The sequence below is a fragment of the Amphiprion ocellaris genome, chromosome 11 (genome assembly GCF_022539595.1).
Source record: "Amphiprion ocellaris isolate individual 3 ecotype Okinawa chromosome 11, ASM2253959v1, whole genome shotgun sequence".
NCBI classification, from domain to species: Eukaryota; Metazoa; Chordata; class Actinopteri; family Pomacentridae; genus Amphiprion; species Amphiprion ocellaris.
The window spans coordinates 13,637,146-13,661,721 of NC_072776.1; the positions used below are offsets into that span (position 1 = coordinate 13,637,146).

General features: G+C 40.4%; 1 protein-coding gene across 4 annotated transcripts in view; it reads right to left on the bottom strand.

The window, feature by feature from the left end:
- The window catches only part of LOC111580589 (E3 ubiquitin-protein ligase SH3RF3), a 112,595-nt gene that overhangs the window by 9,592 nt on the left and 78,427 nt on the right, over window positions 1–24,576 (bottom strand). For 3 of the 4 annotated variants that reach the window (XM_035956414.2, XM_035956413.2, XM_023288403.3), the window contains 5 exons: window positions 19,870–20,178; window positions 18,523–18,638; window positions 15,625–15,795; window positions 11,668–11,951; window positions 7,477–7,802 (listed from right to left, as the gene is read on the bottom strand). In XM_035956414.2, the coding sequence (XP_035812307.2) occupies window positions 7,477–7,802; window positions 11,668–11,951; window positions 15,625–15,795; window positions 18,523–18,638; window positions 19,870–20,178 (1,206 nt within the window). The remainder of the gene's footprint in view (window positions 1–7,476; window positions 7,803–11,667; window positions 11,952–15,624; window positions 15,796–18,522; window positions 18,639–19,869; window positions 20,179–24,576) is intronic. The other variant, XM_035956415.2, reaches the window with a different exon arrangement.

Here is a 24,576-nt window from a genome sequence, read left to right on the forward strand (position 1 = left end):
CTGCTTTGCTGACACAGGGAGCACGTCAGCTGTACATTTGGAAGTGACACATTTTCTCCCTCTCAAAAGATGAGCTGGACATTTTCAAACACTTGTTCAGTTAGATGAGACAATTGATACCACTCAGATGTCGGCATGTTAAAAATTGTTGATTATGTAATTAGCTTAGGACATACATTAAGCAGCATGTCTGATCCAGGGTTTAAAATGTTGTGTCAGTCGTTTTGCAATTTCCTGCCTTCCTCCCTGTGTGACAGTCATGCTTTTGATATCTCATGTGCTCCGTCACGTTTTAAATCTATTACACCATGAATACTGAACTGAAGATTGACTTCAAAATAAATATATATTCCAAATCAAATTGTAGTATCTGTCAGATAATTCCCCTGAATCCTTCAGCCCTTCCCAGCATGAATGCGATTGGCTTAGCTTAGCATAAACACTTTGTGGTCTGTAACAGTTCTTGGCTAACTCCAGCTCATTCATCCATGTGGTACTTCTGTGCTGTGTCTCTGCTGGTTGTGTGGTGAGCTCAGTGTATGTTTACCAAGAAACTATTACATCAGGTACCTTCCTGTAAAACCACAAATTGTTGTTTTTACATACACTACCAGTCAAAAGTTTGGACACACCTTCTCCTTCAATGCTTTTTATTTATTTGATTATTTTCTACATTGTAGATAAATACTGAAGACATCAAAATTATAAAAGAATACATATTGAATTATGTTGTAAACAAAAAAGTGTTAATCTTGTCCAAATTTTTGACTGGTAGCATACGTTTTTGTATATTGACTAAACAATCAAGATCCAGCATGTTAATAGTAGTGATCTTTAGAGATACTGGCAGGCAAGTTTTTCTAAATGTAGTCAGAGCCAGGTTTGTAGTTTCCTTCTGCTTCCTGGTTTTATGCTGACCTGAGCACAACTATCAATCAATAGGAATCAGATTGTGTATTCTGTGTATTACATGAGTGCTTACTGTCACAGAACTTCATCACTAAGACTAGCAAGCTAGCTTTCTTGGCAATTCCAGTCATGGTAAACAAAAACAAATCCACAATGTTGCTTGCTAATGTTCCTCAATTTATGATTTCATTCAGAACTACAAAGAAGTCCAGCTGCTGTGTGCTGAAGCACTTAGGATTAGGACAAGTTTTTATAAGATTTCCAAATTGTCCCTCACATGGCAGCCATAATACCGTCCATGTGGAGCGTTTTGTCCGAGCAGGAACAAGTACTTCTCGGTCTGCAAGGCACATCGAACTGTAAAATTGCAGCTTTTTTTTACTCTCTCCTGCACTTCACTCACAGCTCAGAAAGAAAGAAACTGTTGTGTTGTGAGTAATTATAACCAGTCCGTGTTCGGTGTGTGAACGCCTGGTCTGTCACAGTGCGTGTCGATCTGACAGGTAGCTAAGCAGAGCTGTTCTTCATGCTGCTTACATGTGCAGCTGAATCTACCATATTGATTATAGACAAAGTGTTCCTTAATGGCCTCTATAAAGCCAGATTCATGCTTTTCCATTCCAGGTTCATTTGTGATTGATTACACTGTATTGTCCACGCAGTCAAACTACTGCAGCTTGCGGTGATTTTACACACTCAATCATCACAATGTGGATCAATATTGAGCGTGCCTGAGCATTATTATGACTTTTTCGGCGATGCACAGATCCCTCATATTAGCTCTCAGCCTCATTTCTTGCCTTTTTGTTGTTGTTTTTATAACAAACTGACTGCTGGATCAAGCAGCAGATTTTTCTTACACATGAATGCACACGATGCCAAAACAAACCTGTTATAATTCAGTATAAACTTGTCCTGGAAAGTCTGGAACACACAACTAAATAATAAATCATAGTCCATGAGCAACGGCGCAAGGTTTTACTGACATAGTTTTGCAATACAGTCGTTTGGATTCTTAAGCTAAACTTTTCAGATATTCACCTGCTTTGGATGCATTCAGACACGAGTAAACTCAAAGCAAAAGGCTTCTGCACATTTTTGGAAGTGATATTTAAACGGGCCAACTCAATTATCAGTTTCAGTCTACAAAGATCACCTCTGTAAATATGTGTCGGGTATATCACCTATCTACGATGTCACATGTTGCCTAATTCATTATTGCTAGACCGAAGTTCATTTTCACACGTTTTTGGCTTCTTTCTCAGGTTCTGGTGTTCGTTTCTGCACATGTGAGCTCTAGGTTTTCACAGTAATTCAATTCACACAGTTAGTCACATTGTACCTGCAAGAATTGTGACCCTGAAAATAACACAATCTCACTCGAATACATCCGTAATAGACAATAGTTGCTTTATTTCAGCGTAGCTTAGGGTCTCTTCTTTTTATTTCCTTTACACCAGGTGAAATACTGTGCAGCTTCTTACTGAACTCTAACTTATCTTAATGTATAATTACGTCAGAAACGGCTCTTTTTCAAAACATTTAAAATTGATGTTGATGTTTACGCCTATCTGTATTGTGTCTCGCTTATTCTCCTACTGTTCCCCGGCTCTGCTCACCGCCCCTGTGGTAGGTCTGCCCAGCTGTCACACTAAATTTGCAAGCCTTTGCAGATGGCTCTATAGTACTGTCAACTACTGAATCAGGCTTTAAGTAAAACCTGCCTGTGCTGCACGATGCTCGAAAAAGTCGAGGCTGTCAGTAAATATGGAAGATCAAAGTGATGATCTGGTGAAGAAAAATCCAGGATGCAACGCTGCACAAAGCTTTCTTTTTCAACAATGTATTAAAGTATGCTCAACTGCAGGAGAATGTATCAAAATATATCACTAAATACCAAAAGATCTGCAACAAATTAACAAGCAAATATACTTATGAAGTCGTTAGAACACACTCTATACCAAAAGTCAGTATGTTCTGACTCTTGCTCTGAAAAAGGTGCTCTTGCGAAAATGTTTCTCACTTTTACTTGTTCATTTCCTACATTAATTACATCTGCTTTGGTGGGTCAATAACTGTTCATTTACCAATGTCATTTGGTCAGCGCAAATGGCTTACAGTGGCATTTTGTAAATTAAACCCCCATTCCTTTAATGAAAGCCCATGTTATGAGCCAAACTGTATCTAAACAGGGTCAAACACGAGAAACTTTAACGCTGCTGTCTGCTGGGAACTCACAGGACTGGTAGAAATATCTCTGTTAAATGATCTGCAGGAGACAGACCATCAGGAGAGCGGACATATCTTACATTTTATAGATCGGCTGATTAATTGAAACCAATAAAGAAAATACACATCAGATGCAGCCATTTTTTTTTTACAAGATATATGCAATTATTGAACTTTCAACAACCAAACACGGTGGCATTTAACAAAAATGTGACTTAGAACTGCTGGGAAGACAATCAAATGTTAAAGCAAACCGACCCAACATTCTCACACAATTTTTTGATGAACACAAAAACACTTGAGTCTGACCAACATGTTGACTGGTCAATTTATCAGGCTGATATTGTCCTGTCAGAAGTGTTTCGGTACTGAGATATTGGCTGTCTGATGCACACTGATCCGATCTATTACAGAACATAATACAGAAAAATATATTTGGGAAATTTAGAAACAGTGTCATCCCATAGTTTGCCCAGCAGAGCAGCAGATAGCAGTGTTTACAACAGCACTGTCTGCAGCACATGTAGCAGAGCACAGCGAAGCAGATTTTAGTATGGAGTCAAGCTTTGTCTTCATTATAAGTTGCTATCTAGTTGGTGAAATACAATGCTGGAAAGTTAATAAACAATAATCCCATCATTTCCCCTTTTCAATACAACTCTACCTATAGTGTTGATATCAGAATTTCTTACTTCCTAAAATTGGTATCAGAATAAAAATGCAGCATTGGAGACTGAAGAACAATACCATTCACAGTCCTGATCATCAGACTCGGTCCAGAGGTGGGATGGCACAGAAAAGAAGTGCTTAGCAAAGCACTTACAGAGGCTGTATGAACACTTTGACTCAGCAGACCCTTGACAGAAAACGTACTGCACCCTCTGCTCTTATACTCCAAGAAGCAGAGCTTTAGAGATATGCATTTGTCTAAATACAGATTTCATCACTACATGCAAAAATATAGCACCTCTTTCTTTCTGTCGTTTTCTGCTGTCTTTAAAAAAAAAAAAAATAATGAAACTGTCATTGCTCCCTCTCTGGATGATATACATCTGTCTCCGTTGCTGTACTCTGGCATGGTACTGAAATACACACTCTTAAAATTCCCACTGTTTGGGCAACACAGATTTTCTTCCTGTTACGCAAATACAGGATTGTCTGAATTCTAATTTGGGAGAGGAAAGACAAGACAGAGAGGTAAACAGAGATGAATAGATGCAGAGAAAATGGAGCGATGGAAGATAAAAGGAGTGGTGGAAGAAGGACTCAAGAAGGGTAACAAGTAGAGGAGAGGACAGAAAGGAGGAAAGAGTAAAGAAAAGAGGTGTGGGTGGAAAGAGAGAGAGAGCAGAGGGGTAGAGGCAGGAAAGAGAAGGAGGGAGGCGGGATTGAAAATGGCACAAAAAGTGAATAATCACGCCCTCTCTTCTTTCATCTGCAGGCTTAAAGGCTTAATCTGCCTCCTGTGAGTGTGTGTGCTCGCCTGTGTGTGTCTGTTTACACCAGCGCATCAAACTGCTGGTGTCGTTCCAAAATAAGCCACCAGGGAGCAGCACACACTCACATTTTAATCTGATTTTGGCTCTTACATGCAAGTTAAGTGGAATTTTTCATGGTATGTGTAGAAATTGTGTACATGCTTGTGTCTGCGTGTGTGAAGTTTTCCTTCATTCCAAACGTACGGAACGACACAAACACAAACAGACGTGACAATAATTCACTGTTAATGCTGTGCCACTGAACGGAGCAGCTTTCGCTTTTGAAAGCAGACAGCAGGGTGTAAAGATTGCTCAGGGTTGATGGGAGTAATGCGCTGATGCCATTTTCTGTCCACCCACAAAGCTAATTACTCTGCCATTTTACTCACCCACGCTCACCACTGTTGAAATGCTTGTGAGATAAATTAAGTGAACGAGAAATTCAAGGAAAAACTGAAGGATGGAATGGGACAAAGCACAGTACGCTGAACCTCAAATGCTCTAATCGAATGGATGATAGCAACTTCATATTTAGCTTGATGAACTTGTTTTCTCCACTCAGAGCTGTCAGCGTGTTCGTCTGTAAAAGGAGTCTATGTCTCAGGATCAAGTGGTGGCATTCATTTAGTGTCACTTAAGCATTAGATATACAGCCAAAGTGCTGCAGAATAGAAGAAAATAGCCCCAGTGAAAGTGAAATAGGAATGTAAGTCCCATATTATCTAAAGTCCAGGTCTCAAGACATTTTTAGACTCTTCGGGACCTGCTGAATTCCTCCAAGCACTTCTGACAGCCATTTCCTTGGCAATTGCCCCAGAGTGCAGACTTCTTGGAAACGGTCTACAAATGCATGTCGGTGTCCAACGTGATATGTGTCTGTAATGCTGGCTGCGCTCTAGACAGTATGACAGTGTGTCGAACAGAGATTACCCTAAACTGTGTCAGCCAGACAGTTATCACGGCTGCTTCATCATTTTCTCTGTAACAAAGTGGGACTCTGTGCAGCCCCATTGCCACCATGACTTCAGACCTGATGTTTCTGCTCTGCCAAGCTCGAAGCTGCAAAGATCTGCACTGTGAATGAAGGATGAACACTTAGTAAACGGATAACGTGATGTTTTGGAACAATACCTGGGCTTTGAGCACATAGTATCTCTCAGTATCTTGAAATCTAATTTAAAGAGGTATTTTGGTTTTCAAGGCGCAAGGCTTTTGAAACAGCATTTATATCATAAATGGATGCTACAACTACAGAAAAAATGCATATTGATATGTTGTTTTGGGGAGAGTAGCAGCTTATTTTGGGTGGAGAAAGCCGCTCATCGTCTAAAATGTTATAGACCAGCTGAAAAAAAACATCCAAAAACCTCCCGATATATGATATTTGACAAACACTTGATTTAAAAATAACAAAAAGCTAATTTTGTACAATGTCGTCATAAGAAGGAAGCCTTCTTTCATGTCAGGATGACATATGTGGCCTTGTTCCAACTTCTTGTAATATATTTAGTATGTGTGATATAATCCTGAATCTGGGCTTTTAAAAATAAAAGTCCAAGCCATCTATGCGTCTGACGATGTAAACAAGGCCCCTGCCTGCTGTTCCATAGTCAATGAGCTGTTTGTCAGCTAGCCATGTAGTTAGATTAGCTGTCCCAGACAGCGGAGCCAACAGTGAAACAAATGGAGCTGAGACAGATGCGAGCTTTCGGTGCCATCCTTCACTGTCAGTGCGGCCCGCTTTTAACATCCACAGCTTTAACACTGCAGCTCTTACAACATACAGGATGGCATTCAGCATTTGTGCCAGCTGCCTGGGTGAATGACACTCACTGAGGTAGAGGAGGACGACCAGCTCATCGTATGCACAAATGCATACAGACGCACACACTACGGATTTCACACCCACTAAACTGTGAACGGCAGAAGACAAAACACCTTTTCTTGTACGTGACTTGGTGTTAAAGTTAATTAAAATACAAATAAAAGGTGAGTATTTACAGGAAAACGATTCTTGCGGGAAACAGAAAAGCAGAAGTTGCACCAAGTTTTTTTTTCCTTGCACAAATTTGGTGTTAGAATAGAATGTTGGAATAGCTGGTTGGTCTGAAATGAGGGATTGTGTGTTGATTTGAGGCGTAGTCTTAAAGCACATTTCAAATACTCTGCTGTAAGAAAATAAGTGTGACTCTGGACAGACTAACTACTCAGTTAATCATTAATGATTAAAAAAAAAGTTCCATAATTTTTCAGTTGTGAGGAGTTATTTTTTTCCTGTCTTTTCTAGTAATAACTCAATAGTTTCTAAGATCTGGAGACAAAATCATCTATTTGAAGACTTCAGTTTAGGTTTCACAGAATTGTAATGGGCATTTTTCACTACTTCCTGACATTTTATAGCCCAGGTTATTAATCTGTTTATCAAAAAAGCAAGCAGCAGGTGTTAAAAAACACAGACTAATTGTTGTCCTACAGAGAATCCGTGCTCCCATTGATTTGCTTTGAAAACCTCTGTTTTATTATGATTATCTGTATTTAATATGTGCAGTATAATTTAGATTGTTTCATGAGTCGGTCATTATTGAGCATTCTCCCCTCAGATACTACAACAGGCAGCAGCAATCAGTAATCAAAGACTTTTTTGTGTGTGATCAAGAGATATGATTTTCATGGTTGGGGAACCAGATTTGCTGCAATATTTTTGGTGATTATACTATACATGTGGAGAAATTGCCCTGGCAAGACTGCCAATTATTCCATTAGAGAAAAACGTCTGACCAAAAAGCCAAATACTCAAACAAGCTCAACATATTTGAATCTTTGCTGAAAAGTGCAATTATTGGTGAGGATTGAGCCTCACCTTCTCTGCTTTGGGTGCGAGGGCGCCCTGGGTGGGAGCATGGGAGGGGCCCGGCGATGGAGGCTGCAGTGGACTGGCTGGCTCGCCGTTGAGGAGCACCGCTGACACGTTCGGAGGGGTGAGACAAGAAAGGGGGGAGGACAGGGGGAGGATGGGACGCGAAGCTGGGGAGGAGAGGGGCGAGGGCCCTAAGCTGGGTCCTGGAGACACCATGGAGAGAGGACGACCCGATTGACCAGGGCAGCGCGAGGGGGAGGAGCTCTGAGGACGCAGGGGAGAGATGGCCACCGTGGGGCGCTCTGGGCTTCCAGCTGGGGGACTGTGGACTTAAACACACACAAATACACGTGTGGATTAGTATAACTGAGGGGGGGGTTTACACTGACCACTGCCGTCACTCAGCAAGAGGCCGAAGAAGGTCAATATTTTGTTGACATTGAGTCGGACTCAGTGACTTTTTTAGTTAATATCTGAGGAGAGAATAGGTTTAATAATCATCTGTCTGTATGTAAGTTTAGTAATGATACGCAGTGAGAGTCATTTTAAAAACAAGTGCACCTTCAAACTCATGTAATCTTTGGTTTATCACACTGCTGGACTGTTTTATGGCAAATTTAGATTACTGAAATGTGTCTCTTGAATTACTGGGAAATGCAATTATGTGAAACACCGCTGTACCCATAGGCTAATATGCAGTAATGTTATGGGCGCCACCTGCACTGGGCACAAAGCAAAGAGGCACTTTACTTAGCTGGCCGGTCCATCACGTAGATAAGAGTAGATGAACAGCTACTTACTTATTTATAACTGTGTGAAATTGGGAGTAGCCAGTTCCCATCACTTACATATTTAGTCTGTTTAAAGACACCCACGAAGGAGAGATAAGGTCAGTCTGGGAGGTCTAAAAGTTGAGCCGTTCTGGTAAAGATATGGTAAATAGCAAGCCTGACAAACATTTATCACACAGTGAGATTTCTGGCTCTGTCCACACAAGCTTAAGGTGGTATTTCTTTATCTAATACCTGATTAAAAAAAAAAAAAGGGTATTTAAAAGTGTTGAGGGAAACATTCTCTGGCAAGAACAATGCAAAATAACTCAGAAAAGCTTAACTTCAAACCAAAGCTCTGCACAAAAAAAAACTTGTCCTCGATGTCCTGAGTTTGGAGCACTTTGCTAAGCCTTTCACGAGGGCAAAAGTGCACAAAAACACACACCCACATAAACATACAGCCACGCTTGTGCATATACTCACTTACACAACTACACACACACACACTCATACACAGGGTTTCTAGCCACCTGCTCTGCTCCACTGCAGCACTCAGGCAGAAATCCACAGAGAGGTGTGCTGGTCATGTGATAAAACCACTAAACGCCAGAACTATGCACATACTTTATTTTGTAATGGAGACCAGATGTGTGTGCGTGTGTGCGTGTTTGTGTCTATGCGAGAGAGGGGGAGAGAAAAACAGAGAAAAGGGGAAAGAAGTGGAGAGAGAGAAAGGAGAAGCTCTGTCATTACGCCTCCATAAAACGAAAAGCACGGTGATGTCATTCGGCTGTGTGTTTGTGTGCGTCCACTTGTGTGTATGCATGTACGTGGGAGTGCACATGTCCGTGTGTGTGTGTTGTTCTTGGCAGTCCTCTCACAGTGTGTACTCTTCAGCCTCCCAAAAGAAACCTTCGCCATTATTTTCTCAAAGGGGAAGAAGAAAGGATACAAAGGAGGAGAGAGAAAGGCTTGTTGGAGAGATGAATAGACTCTGAGTAGAGAACAAGGCTGATATGATCTAGACCTTGTACAGACACAGGTGTGCGTGTGTGTGTGTGTGTGTGTGTGTGCGTGTTTCTCGGGATTGTGTGTGAGGATGCTTGTGGCACAAACAGTAACGCTGCATGATCACAGTCCTTAGCGTTGTCGTGTTTTGTGTGCCGTTTGTATGTTTGAGCACATGTAGTAAGAGTGCAATCGTGCTAAATTATCTGAAGCAGTTACAGAAGGTTCCTGTACAAATGTTCTGAACCGAACATGTTGACAGAGTTGATTCAGGAGCTTTGTGCTGTGGAGTACAAAGACAGACTGAGGTGGAGGATGTATAGAAGACGCATTCAAGACATTCACATCAGGTCTCACACAGCCTTGACAGGATTAATACCTTTGATAAGAGTCTTTTCTGCCTTTTGAGTTTTGATTAAACTCCTAAAAACTCATTTCTGTGTATCAAAGTCATCTTTAACTTATCTTGTAGTACTTTATAGAACTAACTAAAGGCTTTCAACATTTTGCAAATACAAACATAAAACTGTCCTCTCTGAAATGTTTGAAACAAAAAGGCGTGGGCAGCATTGCTGCTTGTCCACATCACATTTTGCAACTGCATCGCGGTTTATCGGCGCAGAGAGGAGACACTGTGGTTATCATTCTGCCTCACAGCAAAAAATCCAAAAGCTGTCTGGGTTTCTTCTGTAGGGAGATTCAACAGAAGTTCGCTTGGTATGGAAGAATGAACTGCAAAAGCTAAAGCGAGTCAGACCTCATCACAGCATCAGTGGAGAAGTTTTCAGCACAGTAACATATTGTAACACTCAAGTTTCTGCTTTTGGCCATGTTGTGTATCTAAACACTATGCATCTGAATCTTGTCATTTACCAGGGCTCTCATCCAACCTTTCATAGCTCCGATTAGCTTTTTTTGCTTTTGATTTTATGTCTGTTACTTTTTATTTGTTTGTTCTCAGTAACAGTTCCACATGTTTAACAGCACTGAAGAACCTGGAGGTTAAAGAGGCGGCTGCAGAACTGCACAGGGTGTAGCAGCTACTTGAATTAATGACTGCTCAATATTCCATTATGCTGTAATCAGAGACTAAAGGGCTAAAATGCTGCAAGGTCCCAGATGATCTGGACTCTGCTGCTTTAAAGCCTGCAGGCTGGTGAGCAGTTTTATAGCAGAGCATGAGATCGGGAGAAAACACCCGAGTCAGACTCTGTAATTTCTTTTAACCTGCTGAACATTTCTTCTCTTCCGAGGCACGATTCAACTCTCTTATGACACAGTGTCACTGTGGGAGGCTTTAATGTGGTTAATTCTGCAGCAGAATAACAGGTGCTTTGTGTTTTACAGGTGGTCTTCGACTTATGAATCACCAATTTCACATTTCTGTCTTTGTTATGTGTCAAGATGATTATAGATCCTTCACCTGCCACAGTCTAGTGAGCTGCTCCATCTCGTTAGTTCATGATAATCGGGGAACATGTGATTGAGATTTATCAATAAAGGGTTAAAACAGGAACAAAAGTGATGCTACTGAGGATCTAATAACTTAAATGTAGGGGCCAATCGATTATCGGCTTGGCTGATTATCGGATCCAATATTTAGCGTTTCTCTGATTAAGTCTTCTTTTTAACTCACTTCTTAAAAAATATCTTATTTTCATTTTTTGTTTTTATTCCAACCCATTCCTTGTCTTCTCCCTACCTTTTCTAAATCTTATTGGTTAAGGAGTAACAGCTTAACAACACTAAAGAAGAAATGTTGAAGAGTCAATTTTTAATTAAACATATTAAAGTATAAATTTTTTTTCTTTTTCTTTTCCTTTGGAGTTGCTGTAATGGTTAACCTTCCCCACTGTGGGATCAATAAAGTTATTCTTTTCTTATTTTAAATACAAGAAAACATTTTAACAAAGTTTTGTGCTGGAGTTAGTTTTTTCCTAAAATTTGACTCTAAGATTTTCATTTTTGCTGCAAATCTGTTGGTTCCATTTAGACTGATTAATTAATTAGCTATTCAAAGTTGTGTAATTTTATGAAATTATTTAGCAACTGGTTGATCAGTTTGAGTAATTACTTAGGGATAAAGGGCTAACTTCTCTGACTCCAGCTTTTAAAGTTTGAATATTTTCTGTTTTCTTTCCTCCTCTTTGACAGTAAACTATCTTTGCATGTCTACTTTTTTTGTGATGTGGGCAAAACAAGACATTTAAGAGCATTATCTTTTGCTTTGGGATACACTGATCAGCAGTTTTCACCATCTCTAACAAGGAAAATTATTGTCAGTTGCAGCCATAGTTTAAAGTATTAGTCACTTTGATTCGTAATATTTGGTATCTGTGTCAAAAAACCCATCAGTCGAGTGTAGTTACAGATGCAGTAATGCTTGATGTGTATTTCTTCTTGCAGTGCTTACCCAGCTGCATTGAGGTGCGTGCCTGGTTCACCGTGTGCTGGCTGGAGCGCAGGCAGTTCTTCAGCTGAGCGGCGGCAGTTTGCGGCGAAGAGGCGGGACTGATACTGTTGATAGAGTTGGCTGAGTTTACCAGTGGGGTGGTGGGACGGGACGAAGAGGGCCCCGGGGACCCTGGAGACGAAGGGTCGGAGATTTTACCCGCCACTGGACTGCACCCTCCTCCTCCTCCACCGACTGGACTGGACAAACATGAGCCCCGAGTAGCACCAACTCCAAAGGGAGCCCTTCAGAGAAGAGAGGGGAGAGCGATATAGACTTGTCGTTTACCAAATGGGTATAGGCAATACAGAGATTTGTGCTTTCATCAGCACTAGTCATATGTTAACATCAGGTTTACTGCAATGGAAATGGTCATACGCATAAATGCATTTTTAGCCGCACTTGCAACATGGCGGCTCTATCATTTTGGATTTAAATATCTAAACTATCAGTTTGGCATGAAATTTGGAACAGAAGCCCTGAAGAGGAATCTTATTGTCTTTCGTGATCCAGATATTTCTCCTTCTAGTGATGCAATATGGTTCATATTTGTTGGTTTTAGAGAAAACAGAAGGATCGATTGACATGAAACTTTTGTGTACAGCTTAGATTGATTTTTAGTAACTTGCTGATCTCCTTCTTTAGTCCTATAATGATATCTAATGTGTTAATTTGCTAAATATTTTGGTTTATGATATTTTTGAGGCCAATTAGCAAATTTTATCAGGAAAATGTGTTAAATATGTGGCTGAAAATGGTAAACATCATATCTTCTCATTACAATGTCATTGCAATCACATGTATACAGAGTGTCAGCGCACTGCTTGCAAGGCTGTAGATCAGGGGTGTCCAACATGTTTTTTGTCTTATTTTTGTCATTTTGTGTTTTGCTTTATTCCTTGTTTTTTGTGTATCGTTGTCATATCGTTTTTGTGTTGCTTTGCATTTTTTTTGTCTTGCTTGTCTTGTTCGCCTATTTTTTTGTCGTTTTGTTTCCCGCTTTTGTCATTTTTAGTCTTGTTTCAGTTGTGTAATTTTTTGTCTTGTTTTTGTTGTTTGTCCATTTTTTTGGCGCTTTGTAACTTTTATGTCTAATTTATTTTTTGTCTCTTTTTTGTTTTGTTTTGTGTTGTCTCATTTTTTTCATTTTGTGTCTCATTTATGGAATATTTTCTCTTGATTTGTTGTATTTTTTTGTCTGACTTTTGTCATTTTGATCATAAAGTAAAAGACTATATAATTCAGTTCCAGATACCGGTGACTAAACGTTTTGTACCTGTAGATATTCTGTGATCTGTAGGTCATTGTGTGTAAATGATAAACTGAGGCATAACATTGCTGAAATTGAACTTATTTTTCTTAAGAAATTTCATGGTATTCATAATGTTTTGTAGAAAGATAATTCCTTAAATGTGAACATTTTCAGAATGTACTTTTTTGCACTAAAACAGAGGGAAAAATTTGGAGTTGTGGTTATTTATAGGTTATTATGCTGTGATTTTACTGGTCCAGCCCACTTGAGATCAAATTGGGATGAATGTGGCCCCTGAACTAAGATTAATGTTGAGCCAGACTTTAGTCCAGAATAGCAGAAGCTGCAAACAGGACTATTAAACTCTGTCAAAGTGAGTAATATCAGTACTATTATCTGTATGGTGGATTAGCATGACATAGTGTCCTGCTGTAACATATATGGTGCTGCAGGCTGCTCATGTTTCTGTCTGCAGAGTGCTGAATGGCAGAACAGTGAGCTGAACATTATTGACGCAGCGGTATTCACACTCTTATGGCTGCCCATCGACTTCCTGTCATACACATACAGAGTTACGGCCGTGTGTTGTGTGTAGTGTGTGTATGCGTGTGATGTGTGTCTGTGTGAGTGTGTCTACCAACAGACACAGGCAAGTTACCCACAGCTTCTTTGATTTGAGGTTCTCCACGGACACCACACATACACTGCTTTCAATTGTTTATTGCGTGTGTCGGGTTCAGCAGACATCCTACGGATATTTTGTCCACTTTCTGTAACTTTAAACATTTTATCAAATTTCTAAAAATGGAGATAACCCAGAATTACAAAAATCCAGTTTGTATCAACCAGGACAATAAATTCCACAATAAATATGCAAATGTTCAAACTGCAGTCCAAAAAAAATTGAATTCCAATACTTGGCACCTGTATTGATCTTACTCTAAAGTGTGTGTGCATGTGTGTCTGTGTCCAAGTCTGTGCGCGCATCTTTGTCAGCCTCTCATTATCATATTGAGAAATTTCTGAGCTGCACTGCAGACAAAGGAGGAGGGGAGGTAAGGAGGGACGATGGGAGAAGGAGAGAGTATGCCTGCGTAAAAATAACAAATTGCCTCTCATTTGATTATTCGCCCATCTTGCCTTTTTCTCTCTCTCTCTGCCTACGATTGCATAAGTGCAGAATGTGAATCAGCCATTCATATCCACTGGAGAAGGACACCTGCTGTTTCTGCAGTCGTTTCAACTCTTTGTATCATTCGCTCTTTCTTTTCTCTCTTTCTTCCTTCTTCTCTGTCCTCCTCACTCTGTCACTTCTCTCTTCCAGCTATCTTCTCTTTAATTTCTTTCTTTGCACAGTTCTTTCTCATCTTCATATTTTCTTCTCCCTGCCTGATTCTCTTTTACCCTTTCTTCGGATTTTCTTTCTTTCAAACTCTTTCTCTGTCTATCCTACATTACCTCATCATGTCCTCAATCTTCCCTCATTTTTTTTTGACTTCCTCTTTCCTTCCATTATTGTAATTCCTCCTTGCTTTCATTTTCCTCCTCTCTCTCGCTCTTTTTCCTTGACTGCATCATGGGGCAGAATACAGATTAGATGAACTGCAAATGTTTTCATGCGTACAGGAATAATGAGGGTAATTAAATTGCCAAATAATTCAGCGCACTATGTTTTTTTTTCAGTTTTATTTGCTTTGAACAGCTATGAGTAACAGTGTTGTGTAACGACAATGATGATAATTATGATGATAATGATGATGATAATGATCTACAATGAGGATGTGGTAGCCAAACATTAGAATGACACAGCCAGTAGAATCATTTGAACACTGCTTTGTATCTTATACTGCATTTAATTTAAGTTAGTGTTTACATTAAAAAGGGATCAATTGGTTTAAAATGGATTTCTCACATTTTGAATATATATTCACATGGATAACAATACATTTTTATGTGTTTCTTTTGCAGCACCCTCCTGGAAACGACTTCTCAGATAAGGCCTCTGGTACATTTACTGGTGTGACAAAATCATTTTGGTAGTTTTGGTGGCCATAACGTGCAGTACAGGCTTAAGAAAGAAGAATATATTACCACCATGAGGAATACAGTGTCCACAGGGTGCACCTCTCCCAGCTAAAGCCCCAGAAATTGCTTTTTGGACATGCCTATGTGACAAAAAGCAGTCTGGGCACACAGAAACACGTGCAATTACATGCCGTAATGCCTACCAAATAGCACTGTTCAGTCTGATCTGTATTCGGGGTCTGCTGGAGGCTCGGAACGTTCCGATGTAAATTACAATGAAGGTGGTAGCGCTCGAGCTGGCATTGTCTTTGTGTGAGAACAAAATCAGTGGCCTTAGTCTGACTTAGTATTGCACTGCTGGGTACATATGACCAATCCAAATCAACTGAGTGACAAATGGAGGAAAAGTCTGAGCAGGACAGGTAGATTTTGTAGAGATTAAACCTGTGTGCCCTGTGCTTGTACTCTGGCTTCTCGAGCAATTCAATCGCTCTTCCATCTTGGAATGAAGGAAGCAAGAAACTGCACTTCAAGCTACACTCCTAATATGACTGCTGCTTACTTTCATCTGGATGTGGCGATGACATAGCATCAATACAATACCAGCTTCCCCATCCATCCACCAGCCGGAGCTCACTGACCTGGACACAGGAGTGACATAGTTTCCTGGGAAGACGCCAGACGCAGCAGTTCTCAGCGAGGTGCCTTTGAACCATCCGTCTTGACACTTCTCTGTCACCCGATACATTTCCCCTTTCCGAAGTTCCAGCTCGTCAGCCTTCTGGGGCTTGTAGGCGTACAGAGCCAGGTATCTGGGGACCGGAGTCGACAGACAGAATGTAAAAGTGAGTCAAATAATCAAAAAACATTTAAGTCTGCAGGAAATATCGAGCAACGGTTCACCACATGCCGATTAGCTCCCGCTGGGCATCTTCATCTGGAGGCATGCATGTGGATTACTCCTAATGTACTGTACTGCATGCTGAGCTGTGCAAAAACAAAGCTGAATGACAACTGCGAAAAGACGGAACACTATCAAAGGAATGCTTTCAGAAAACTCAAAGACACTTGTGTCAGTGTGTTAAAAAAGGAGAGAATTAGATTTTCTTGTGGTTTCAAGAAAATAACTGCAGAATAATCATGGCTCTTTCTTTTTTAGATGTCAGAAAACCTAGGAATAATCACTTTTAACAAAAGGATGCCTTGAGCATTATGCTAAAAGTATTTTTCATACTGCTCATTTTTAGTTTTTTACTTTACAGTGCAGAGGAACAAAGGATAGGAGCCCACGTACTGCAGATGCTCCTTTATTAGACCATCAACGATCTGATCTACAATAGGATCTTTGTCAGGTCAAAGAGACAAACAGTGCTGGTTTGTCCTCCCACCATATACCATTTTCTGAGGATGTTTCATGTCTGTTTATCTTATCTTTGAGGAAGAGAGTGTAGGAATGAGATCGCTATTGTAAACATGTTTTTGCCAGGTTCCTGTATTCTCCTGTAGCATCTAAAATTTGCATTTATTCAGAAACATCAGGTTGTCAATTCGGTTTTTTAAGTAAGAATACCAGCAAAGGCTCTCAGCCATTTTACTTAATCGCTCAATTGGAGGTGGAAAACATCATGGAGAAAAATCTGATATACAGTTTGAAAGTTTATCTCAAAGAATGCATTCTTCTTTACAGTTATAACGTACATAGAAAGAATGAGGTCTTTGTGGATACTGAAGTTCTGATCTCTGGTAATATTCTCATACCAGGGTTACATCTTTGTAGATGTTACAAAAACTTTACACAAATTCATACTGGCATGATAAATGGAATTACTGGCTTTGGTTTATTTTATTCCGCAATCACAATGTGAATTATATAAGAGCACAAAAAAAAAAATCATTGTCAAAGAAAAACCATCAGAATTGGAAAAGGTTCATTCACATCATATCCAAGTAGTCTTGGATTAAATTTTTAACAAAATTTCCAACAATGATTGAATTAGTCACTTGTCTCTGACCACAAGAGGCTGACTAAATTATTTGTTTTCCTTCCTAATGGTACAGGATGCTGAAAAATAATACCAAATCAGTATATCTTTGTGTACCTGCTTGCACCTGAATGTAGCATTTAGCATCTCACTATAGATGACTTTATGCTGAGCATTGTCTGAGCCACCAGTGTTAACATATAAATGAGATTTTGGTCCTGACGCTGGGAGACACGTAGCGCCAGACTCCGACGGAAGACGATAAGACCACAGAGTAAACAAGCCCTATATGTGCTGCCTCCCCGTTGCCATGGTAACAGATGTGGGGACTTACTCCCGTCTCCTCATGGCAACAGGAATAGTTGCCAGGTCAAGATGAAAACGCCCGACCTCATCAGTAGGAGAAGCCCACTCCGGACGCATGTGTGTCTTAGCTGTTTGTGCGTGTGTGTGTGTGTGTCTGTGTGTGTGTCTGTGTGTGCACACCCACACCTACAGCCGACTTGGAAGGTGGAAATATTAAACCTGACAATGGTGCTGTGTTTCACTCACATCCTGCAGGAAGGCCACCACATTTGTGCTTCTATACTCCTGAGGACCCCCAATGGCATAATGCACTTCCTGGCCTCTTCCCTAATCTACAAACCTAATTCTAACCTCAGACAAAGCACAGAGAATTGAGCAAGTGACCTCGCTTTCCAAAAATATCCTCACTCTCAAGGTCCAAAGCTAAAAACTGGTTCACACTAAGCTGGAGGTACATGAGCACCAACACACACTCACCTTGAGGATAGCCGTATTGTTCTGGAAATTACCCGGTAGATTAATTATGAGGTAAACTACAGAAAGATCTTGGTCAGCACTGGCATGTCAGCAGCCATCTGGATGTGACTTGTGCACTTGCATTTCCTCAAGAACTCTGATTTTTGAGCGTGTGACAGGTCACTTTCTGGCTCTGAATCCGGTCATGAATTTATCAGTCCGTGCAAAGTCAATGAAGTCAGTTGCAAAGCTTACAATTGCAGCCTTTGGAACACAACTTTGTCCTGTCAATCCATACTGAGTTATACTATTGCTCTAAAATACATGTATAATGTGTAATTTTTCTTGTCCTAAGATTGACCAAGTTTTTCATGTCTCTCTTGCCCTCTTTTTTGTCTCCCAGTGGCCGTCTCTATGAAGCACTAAACACCTGTACAGCACAATGCATTGTAGGGGCCATTTCTGTACTGTTGAAAGCCTTGTTATGAAACACTGACGTTAGCATCACACTGCTGAGGAAATGGTGTGTAACTGTATTTTTCCTTTCTGAGGAGGATTTCATCCTTGACCAGTGGAGGAGTAAATGTGGTTGCAGAGGTGGTGGAACATGGCCAATACCTTTGGGCACAACAGAGAAAACACTTTTAAAGCTGCCAGGTGGTGGGTTCTGAAATCACGCTTGGATCTCAGGTAGATATCCACTTGATAAACAGAAGGGGCAGCTGGAAGAAGGGACAACAGAAAAAAGAAAGGTTGCAGTTGGGTGAGCTGACAGCAGCTCTGAGGCATACTCACATGTTGAGTGGCAGCTGCACCTTGGCGTGGGCCAGCAGCTCAGAGGTTATAGATGCCACTTTAGGGGGCACCAGTACCCCTGCCGAGGAGGGGGAGGGACCCGGGGGTGATGCATCCTGAAGACGTATAGAAAGATACATACAGAAAGAGTGGTTTTCCTTTAAAATAAATCACTGGTTGCAATATATGCCTGCAGCTTTTTTTTGTTAGCGTTTCAGTATGCATCCTGGGTATTATTCAGAGACAGCAACAACATATTGAACCAAGGTATGAATGCAACCACAGGCAATAATTTTAAAAACAGCGTGTCTCCCGTAGAAAGCTGTCAAAACAAAGAATAATGGGCTGACCTGATAAGGGAGTGGTTAGGAAAAATAATACAGGGGTAGCTAGTCTATGGTTCCATTCCTAGCTGGTTGAACTAATGGCTGCATGCCGTTCTTCTCATCTCTTTGTCACATTTCATGTCTCAGCACCCCACAAAAGTTAAATAAAGGCTGAAAATGCCCAAAAATCTTTAAGTGGGTCATTAAGGAATACGTTCATGAAACCTAGAGGTATCGAAGTGAACTCTGCTGAAGCACACGTCCAAGTGGTAGACACAGGTGATTGCAGATATGTTAAATCTGCATCAATATATCTGTAGACTGATATGTAACACACATACAAAAACACAGTGCAAAATGACTAGAATACATTTGATGCTGTTAAGGAACTGTGACCCTATTGACATTGTTACACTGTCCTATATGGTTACAGTTATTCAGAAAAATTATCTGACCGACTTTTGGACTCATCTCTTTTAAAAGAAGTACGGTTATTCGTTAGTACAGTGTTAACAGAATTTTTAGATTGTAAACTATGGATGTTGGTGCCATCAAAAATCCAATACTGAATGAGCTATTGGTGATACTAATATAGGTTATTAATAAACTAATTAATGATTTTTTTAACTGCGATTGTATGCAACAAAATTCACAGTTTTCCTTTATTTATAACAAATTTAAAAAACAGCAACAATAAAAATCTGTTAAATATTTTGACCCAGTCATAAGTATGCAAACATGCCACGTTAAAAAACATGTCAATGCACCGTTTTCAATGTGTCAGAAGTGAAGGTTCAGATTCATTAGATTGCCATATATATCCCAGAAGTGTAAAGTAATTAAGTACATTTACTCATGTACTATATTTACACACAGTAAGCACGATCTCTTTCAAGCAAGCAATATAGTATGTCTATGCAATGCAGAGCCTTTGAGGTACACTGAGATATCTGACCTGAATACCACTGCTGCTGCATTTAACAATTACAGTGTGTTTGTCCATCACAGTGTGTACATTCACCTGGATGCGTGCAGCAGCTCTGGGGTCAGAGGAGCTGATGAGGACCGGGTGGGAGATCTCCATGCTGTGTCTGTTGTTGAGCTGGGCGGCCCTCTGGCTAACGGACAGTGCAGAAAACGAGTGGCGCTTCTTGGCGTTTTTCTTTCCTTCACCTCTCCGATGGCCAGAACCGTTTCCATTTGAAGGGGAGGCACTGGGGGAGGGTCCAGGAGAGCAGGGACCCAACGGGGCTGGATCAGAGCTCGGACCTGGAGCGTTAGCTGGCATAGGCTTGTCAATCTCCATCAACTGCTTTGCTGTTTCATTTAACTGAGAGGAGAGGAGAGGAGAGGAGAGGAGAGGAGAGGAGAGGAGAGGAGAGGAGAGGAGAGGAGAGGAGAGGAGAGGAGAGGAGAGGAGAGGAGAGGAGAGGAGAGGAGAGGAGAGGAGAGGAGAGGAGAGGAGAGGAGAGGAGAGGAGAGGAGAGGAGAGGAGAGGAATAGTTCAGGTGTTAGATTTCAGACCTGAGTGCTTCACGTACACAACATCTCCAACACACATGAGTGTATTTGTGTGGCCTTTCCTTGCTTGTTCTTTCTGGCAGCTTTTCAAACCAGCAGCATAACAATCATCACTTACAACAGCAGGTCTGGTGAGACTCTCTCTGTGTAACAATCTCACTGTATCTCTTTGTCAAACACACAGATACTCAAATAACCAACCAAAATGTGAGCATCCACTTCAAGTGCCAGAATTCACTTTTCTTTCTGCTCACTCCGGTTGAGTGTGGGGTAAAATCTAAGACATTACATGTTCCTGTTGGTTATCTAAGATATTAAATATTTCCAGGCTAAATTTAATTTGTCATGAAAACACATTAGTCCTTTACATACTTCATACATGTAGAAATAGAGTCATTTACACGCATGAAGGCAGAGTTTTAGATTAAACTACATCCCTAATTTCCGTCATTTGAACAGTTTGATCCAAACATCCATGGCTGGGTGAGAAACTACATAGATACAGAAACACACTCATCCAAGCTTTAATTTTTCCATTTTCTTTCAGTTCCATGATGCTTTTAAAAACAATGTATCAAACTGAATGTTATATCTTTGCTATGTTTGATTGTAAAGGTTCATGCTTAATTTACTGAAAGACTGAATTTTGAGATTTACTCTCTGAAAATGATGCAGAAATGTAAAACTGAGAGCTAATAGAGAGAGCAACATGATGAGGATTTGTACAACAGAATACACAACACAAAAGTAATGGGTGGCTGACATGAAGCTCTGACATTTTCCTCTTTCTATGGGGCACAACAATGGAAATAAGCTGTTAGCTTTATTGTGCTTTTATTCTCAACAACTTTAATTGCGTGTCAGGATTGGGTGATTGCAATCTTGTATTTACTTTTAGTATTAGCCAATAAATCTTCTCTAAGAAGTAAACATTCCTTCTGGCACAGAGTACATAATTAGCTGTATGAATCCAACAGTCTGGTCACAGTCCAAGATTTTAATAATGTGGTGAATATTTTTATTTTTTTTCCCCCCAGATACTGCTGATGAAAAAACACCTCCCTGAAGGTAGCAGATCTCACACGTACCCTGCATCTTTTAGCTGGTTTTAAAGAAAAAGGTGGTTTATTAACGCTTGTTAATTAAGTTGTGACACAGTGGATAAGGGAGAAAACGCATCAGTTCATGCAAAGAAGAAAAACAGGAAAGAGAGGAACACCAAATCACCATGTGATTGCAAACTTTGTTGACAATAACTTCTGTATTCTTACTTTTCCCACCGATTTCCACCTCTAACAAGACATTTCTTGGTGTAGCTGGAATCATTCCGATCATTGCTACTCGCTGCCGTCTCACCCTGTAATTCCACGTATCACATTACCAAGTGGGAGCCGAAATTTGTTCATCAGCTTAGAAATAGCTGTGAACATATGGGGACAGATGATCCATACCAATTTAATTAAGCAGCAAGTTGCAATATTTTCTAAATCATGAAAAATCTCACATATGAGCTTGTTTGATCGCGCCAATATGTTTTCTGCTCTGCGGCTATGAGCACAGCTTCGATTTTAAATGAGAAACCTGGCTATAGTTGAAAAGCTGGGTGAACAATTACTGAGTGTTCTTGACAGTTACGGAGCTTTGGAGCAATTCAGGGAGGCAGTGAAGTTGTTTTATTGTCACATGTTCCGCGCACCATCCAATTATTCATCAACGCGGTCATTACAAGAAACCTGGTGCAAATTAATTGTCCTTACTCCACTGCTTCTCGCTGTTCCTGAACTATCTGCTGCTTCCTCCACCTCCACAGCAACCCTGACACTTGTTACATGAATGCTATATGCACAGAAGCACCAGAGTGAAACACATTTCTCTTTTGTTACTGCTATGATGTGTTCAGTGTCTATGAATAGATAACATTATCTCTGTGTACTTGTTTCTCCACCGCAAAGCAAATATTACACCTACAGTACATGAGTTTAGTACCTGTATATTAAAGGTAACATCCATGATTGGTGTGATCTTAGCGCTCACATTTGTCAGTCTTAATCTGGTCTTGAAGTAACATTATGGGCCATGGCAACTCTACAAGCCCACACACACACACACACACACACACACACACACACACAGAACAACAGACACATACATACTAATATGTTAACAGACAACATCGGCCTCGGCACTCCAGCAAATTTACATCGTAATCATGTCTGCTTAGCGGAACCTCAAACCCCTGAACAATCCCCGGAGAGAAAGTCAAGCATTTGTTTTTCTCTTTCCCTCTTTCTGTGTGTGTGTGTGTTTGTGTGTGTGTGTGTGTGAGAGAGAAAGTTTATAGGGCCGCCCCGCCTGGGTTTAGTGTTGGTGATGTGGCATTTCCATATTAATAGATATGCTAATCAAAGCCAAATCATATGCTAATGAGCATGATGGATTGATGCTGCAGATATAACTCAGTTTGCTCTCATGAGACTGACTAGAGGACGTACACGCGTGCACACACACACACACACACACACACATATAACGAAGGTCAGCGTGGCAACACACACTGAGTCACACACTCCCATGTTTTCTAGTTTGTGGCTGTGAATACATTTAGAAGTGACCATACTCAAACACACAGACTCACACCAACGCCTGCTGTTTCAGTTTCTCTGCTACTACTATAGTGCACGGTCATGCTGCAGTAAAGGACACAAGGGAGCGTGAGCGTGTGTGTGTGTGTGTGTGTGTTTGACTGGTCTTCATTTGGTGCTTTTGGCTGAATGAAATCTCCAAGGTCATCTGTTATGTGTTGAGCTAACAGTACTCTGTATCTTTCGGAGGGTGAGAGTTCTCTCAGGGTAATGCTGAGACTCGCGCTGATGAGCAGATATCTGCACTGCGAAAAGGGTAAGCCAGCAAGATACATGCATGCACTTGCAGACACACTTACAAACACACACATACAGTAGCAGGTGTGTGCCAACTCCCTCTTGCTGCAGGGAGACATAAAGTGAGACAGATAGAAAGAAAAAGCACCCAGGTATATTTGACATGCGTTGAAACCTGTGACCCAAACCCGTCCACAACAAAACAGCACAAAATGTCCTACACTTATTTTTCAATCGATGTGAATCAGCCTTAGATCTTCCCGAAAAGCACTGACATTCAGCAAAAACTCACCTCCACAGACCTCACATCCGCCTGAACCCACAGCAACTCTTCCAGCAGCGATACTAAACTTATACAACACAATCTAACCCACTCAGCACACCCACCCAAAGTCAAGTCTGGTACAGTCTATTCAGAATATCCACTGTGTATGTGAACTCAACAAACCCATCTGTATCTTTACATTATCAGGCCTAGACACCCTGAAAACAACACAAACAACTCTGAAAGCACAAATCTATCTATGTCTACTTAAATGAATTAATTACTATTCTCTTTATATATATATATATATATATATTAATGTATCCTGTGTAGTCTTGTCATATTTATGTACACTATCATTGAAAAGTTTGGGGTCATCTGGACAATTTCATGTTTTCCATGAAAATTCACACTTTCATTCATGTGCTAACATAACTGCACAAGGGTTTTCTAATCATCAGTTAGCCTTTCACCACCATTAGCTAACACAATGTACCATTAGAACACAGGAGTGATGGTTGCTGGAAATGTTCCTCTGTACCCCTATGGAGATATTTCATTAAAAATCAGCTGTTTCCAGCTAGAAGAGTCATTCACCACATTAACAATGTCTGTACTGTATTTCTGACTAATTTAATGTTGTCTTCATTGAAAAAAAAATGCTTTTTTTCAAAAACAAGGACATTTCTAAGTGACCCCAAACTTTTGAACAGTAGTGTATATGACAGGGATAGATTCAATATGCTTGGAAAAATGCCACAAAATCATATATGACAAAAACCTACAGTATGAGATAAGAACATATAACTTATTAGGTATAACCAAAGTTCTTATCAAAAAAGTCTTGCTACTCAACAGCTATCTTGGCAACGCTGCACGGAGTAATTTCAGGCCAAAACTAGGTTCCTATTTAATCGAACAGACAGAGAGAGCCATAAAGGCAACTTAAATTGTCACATGACAAAAAATGCTATATCTACAATTACTCAGATTAAATAAATTAAAAAAAAGATTTCAAATCAGGTTTCTTTAACCTCTCACTTATAATCTGTGTGTTACTATA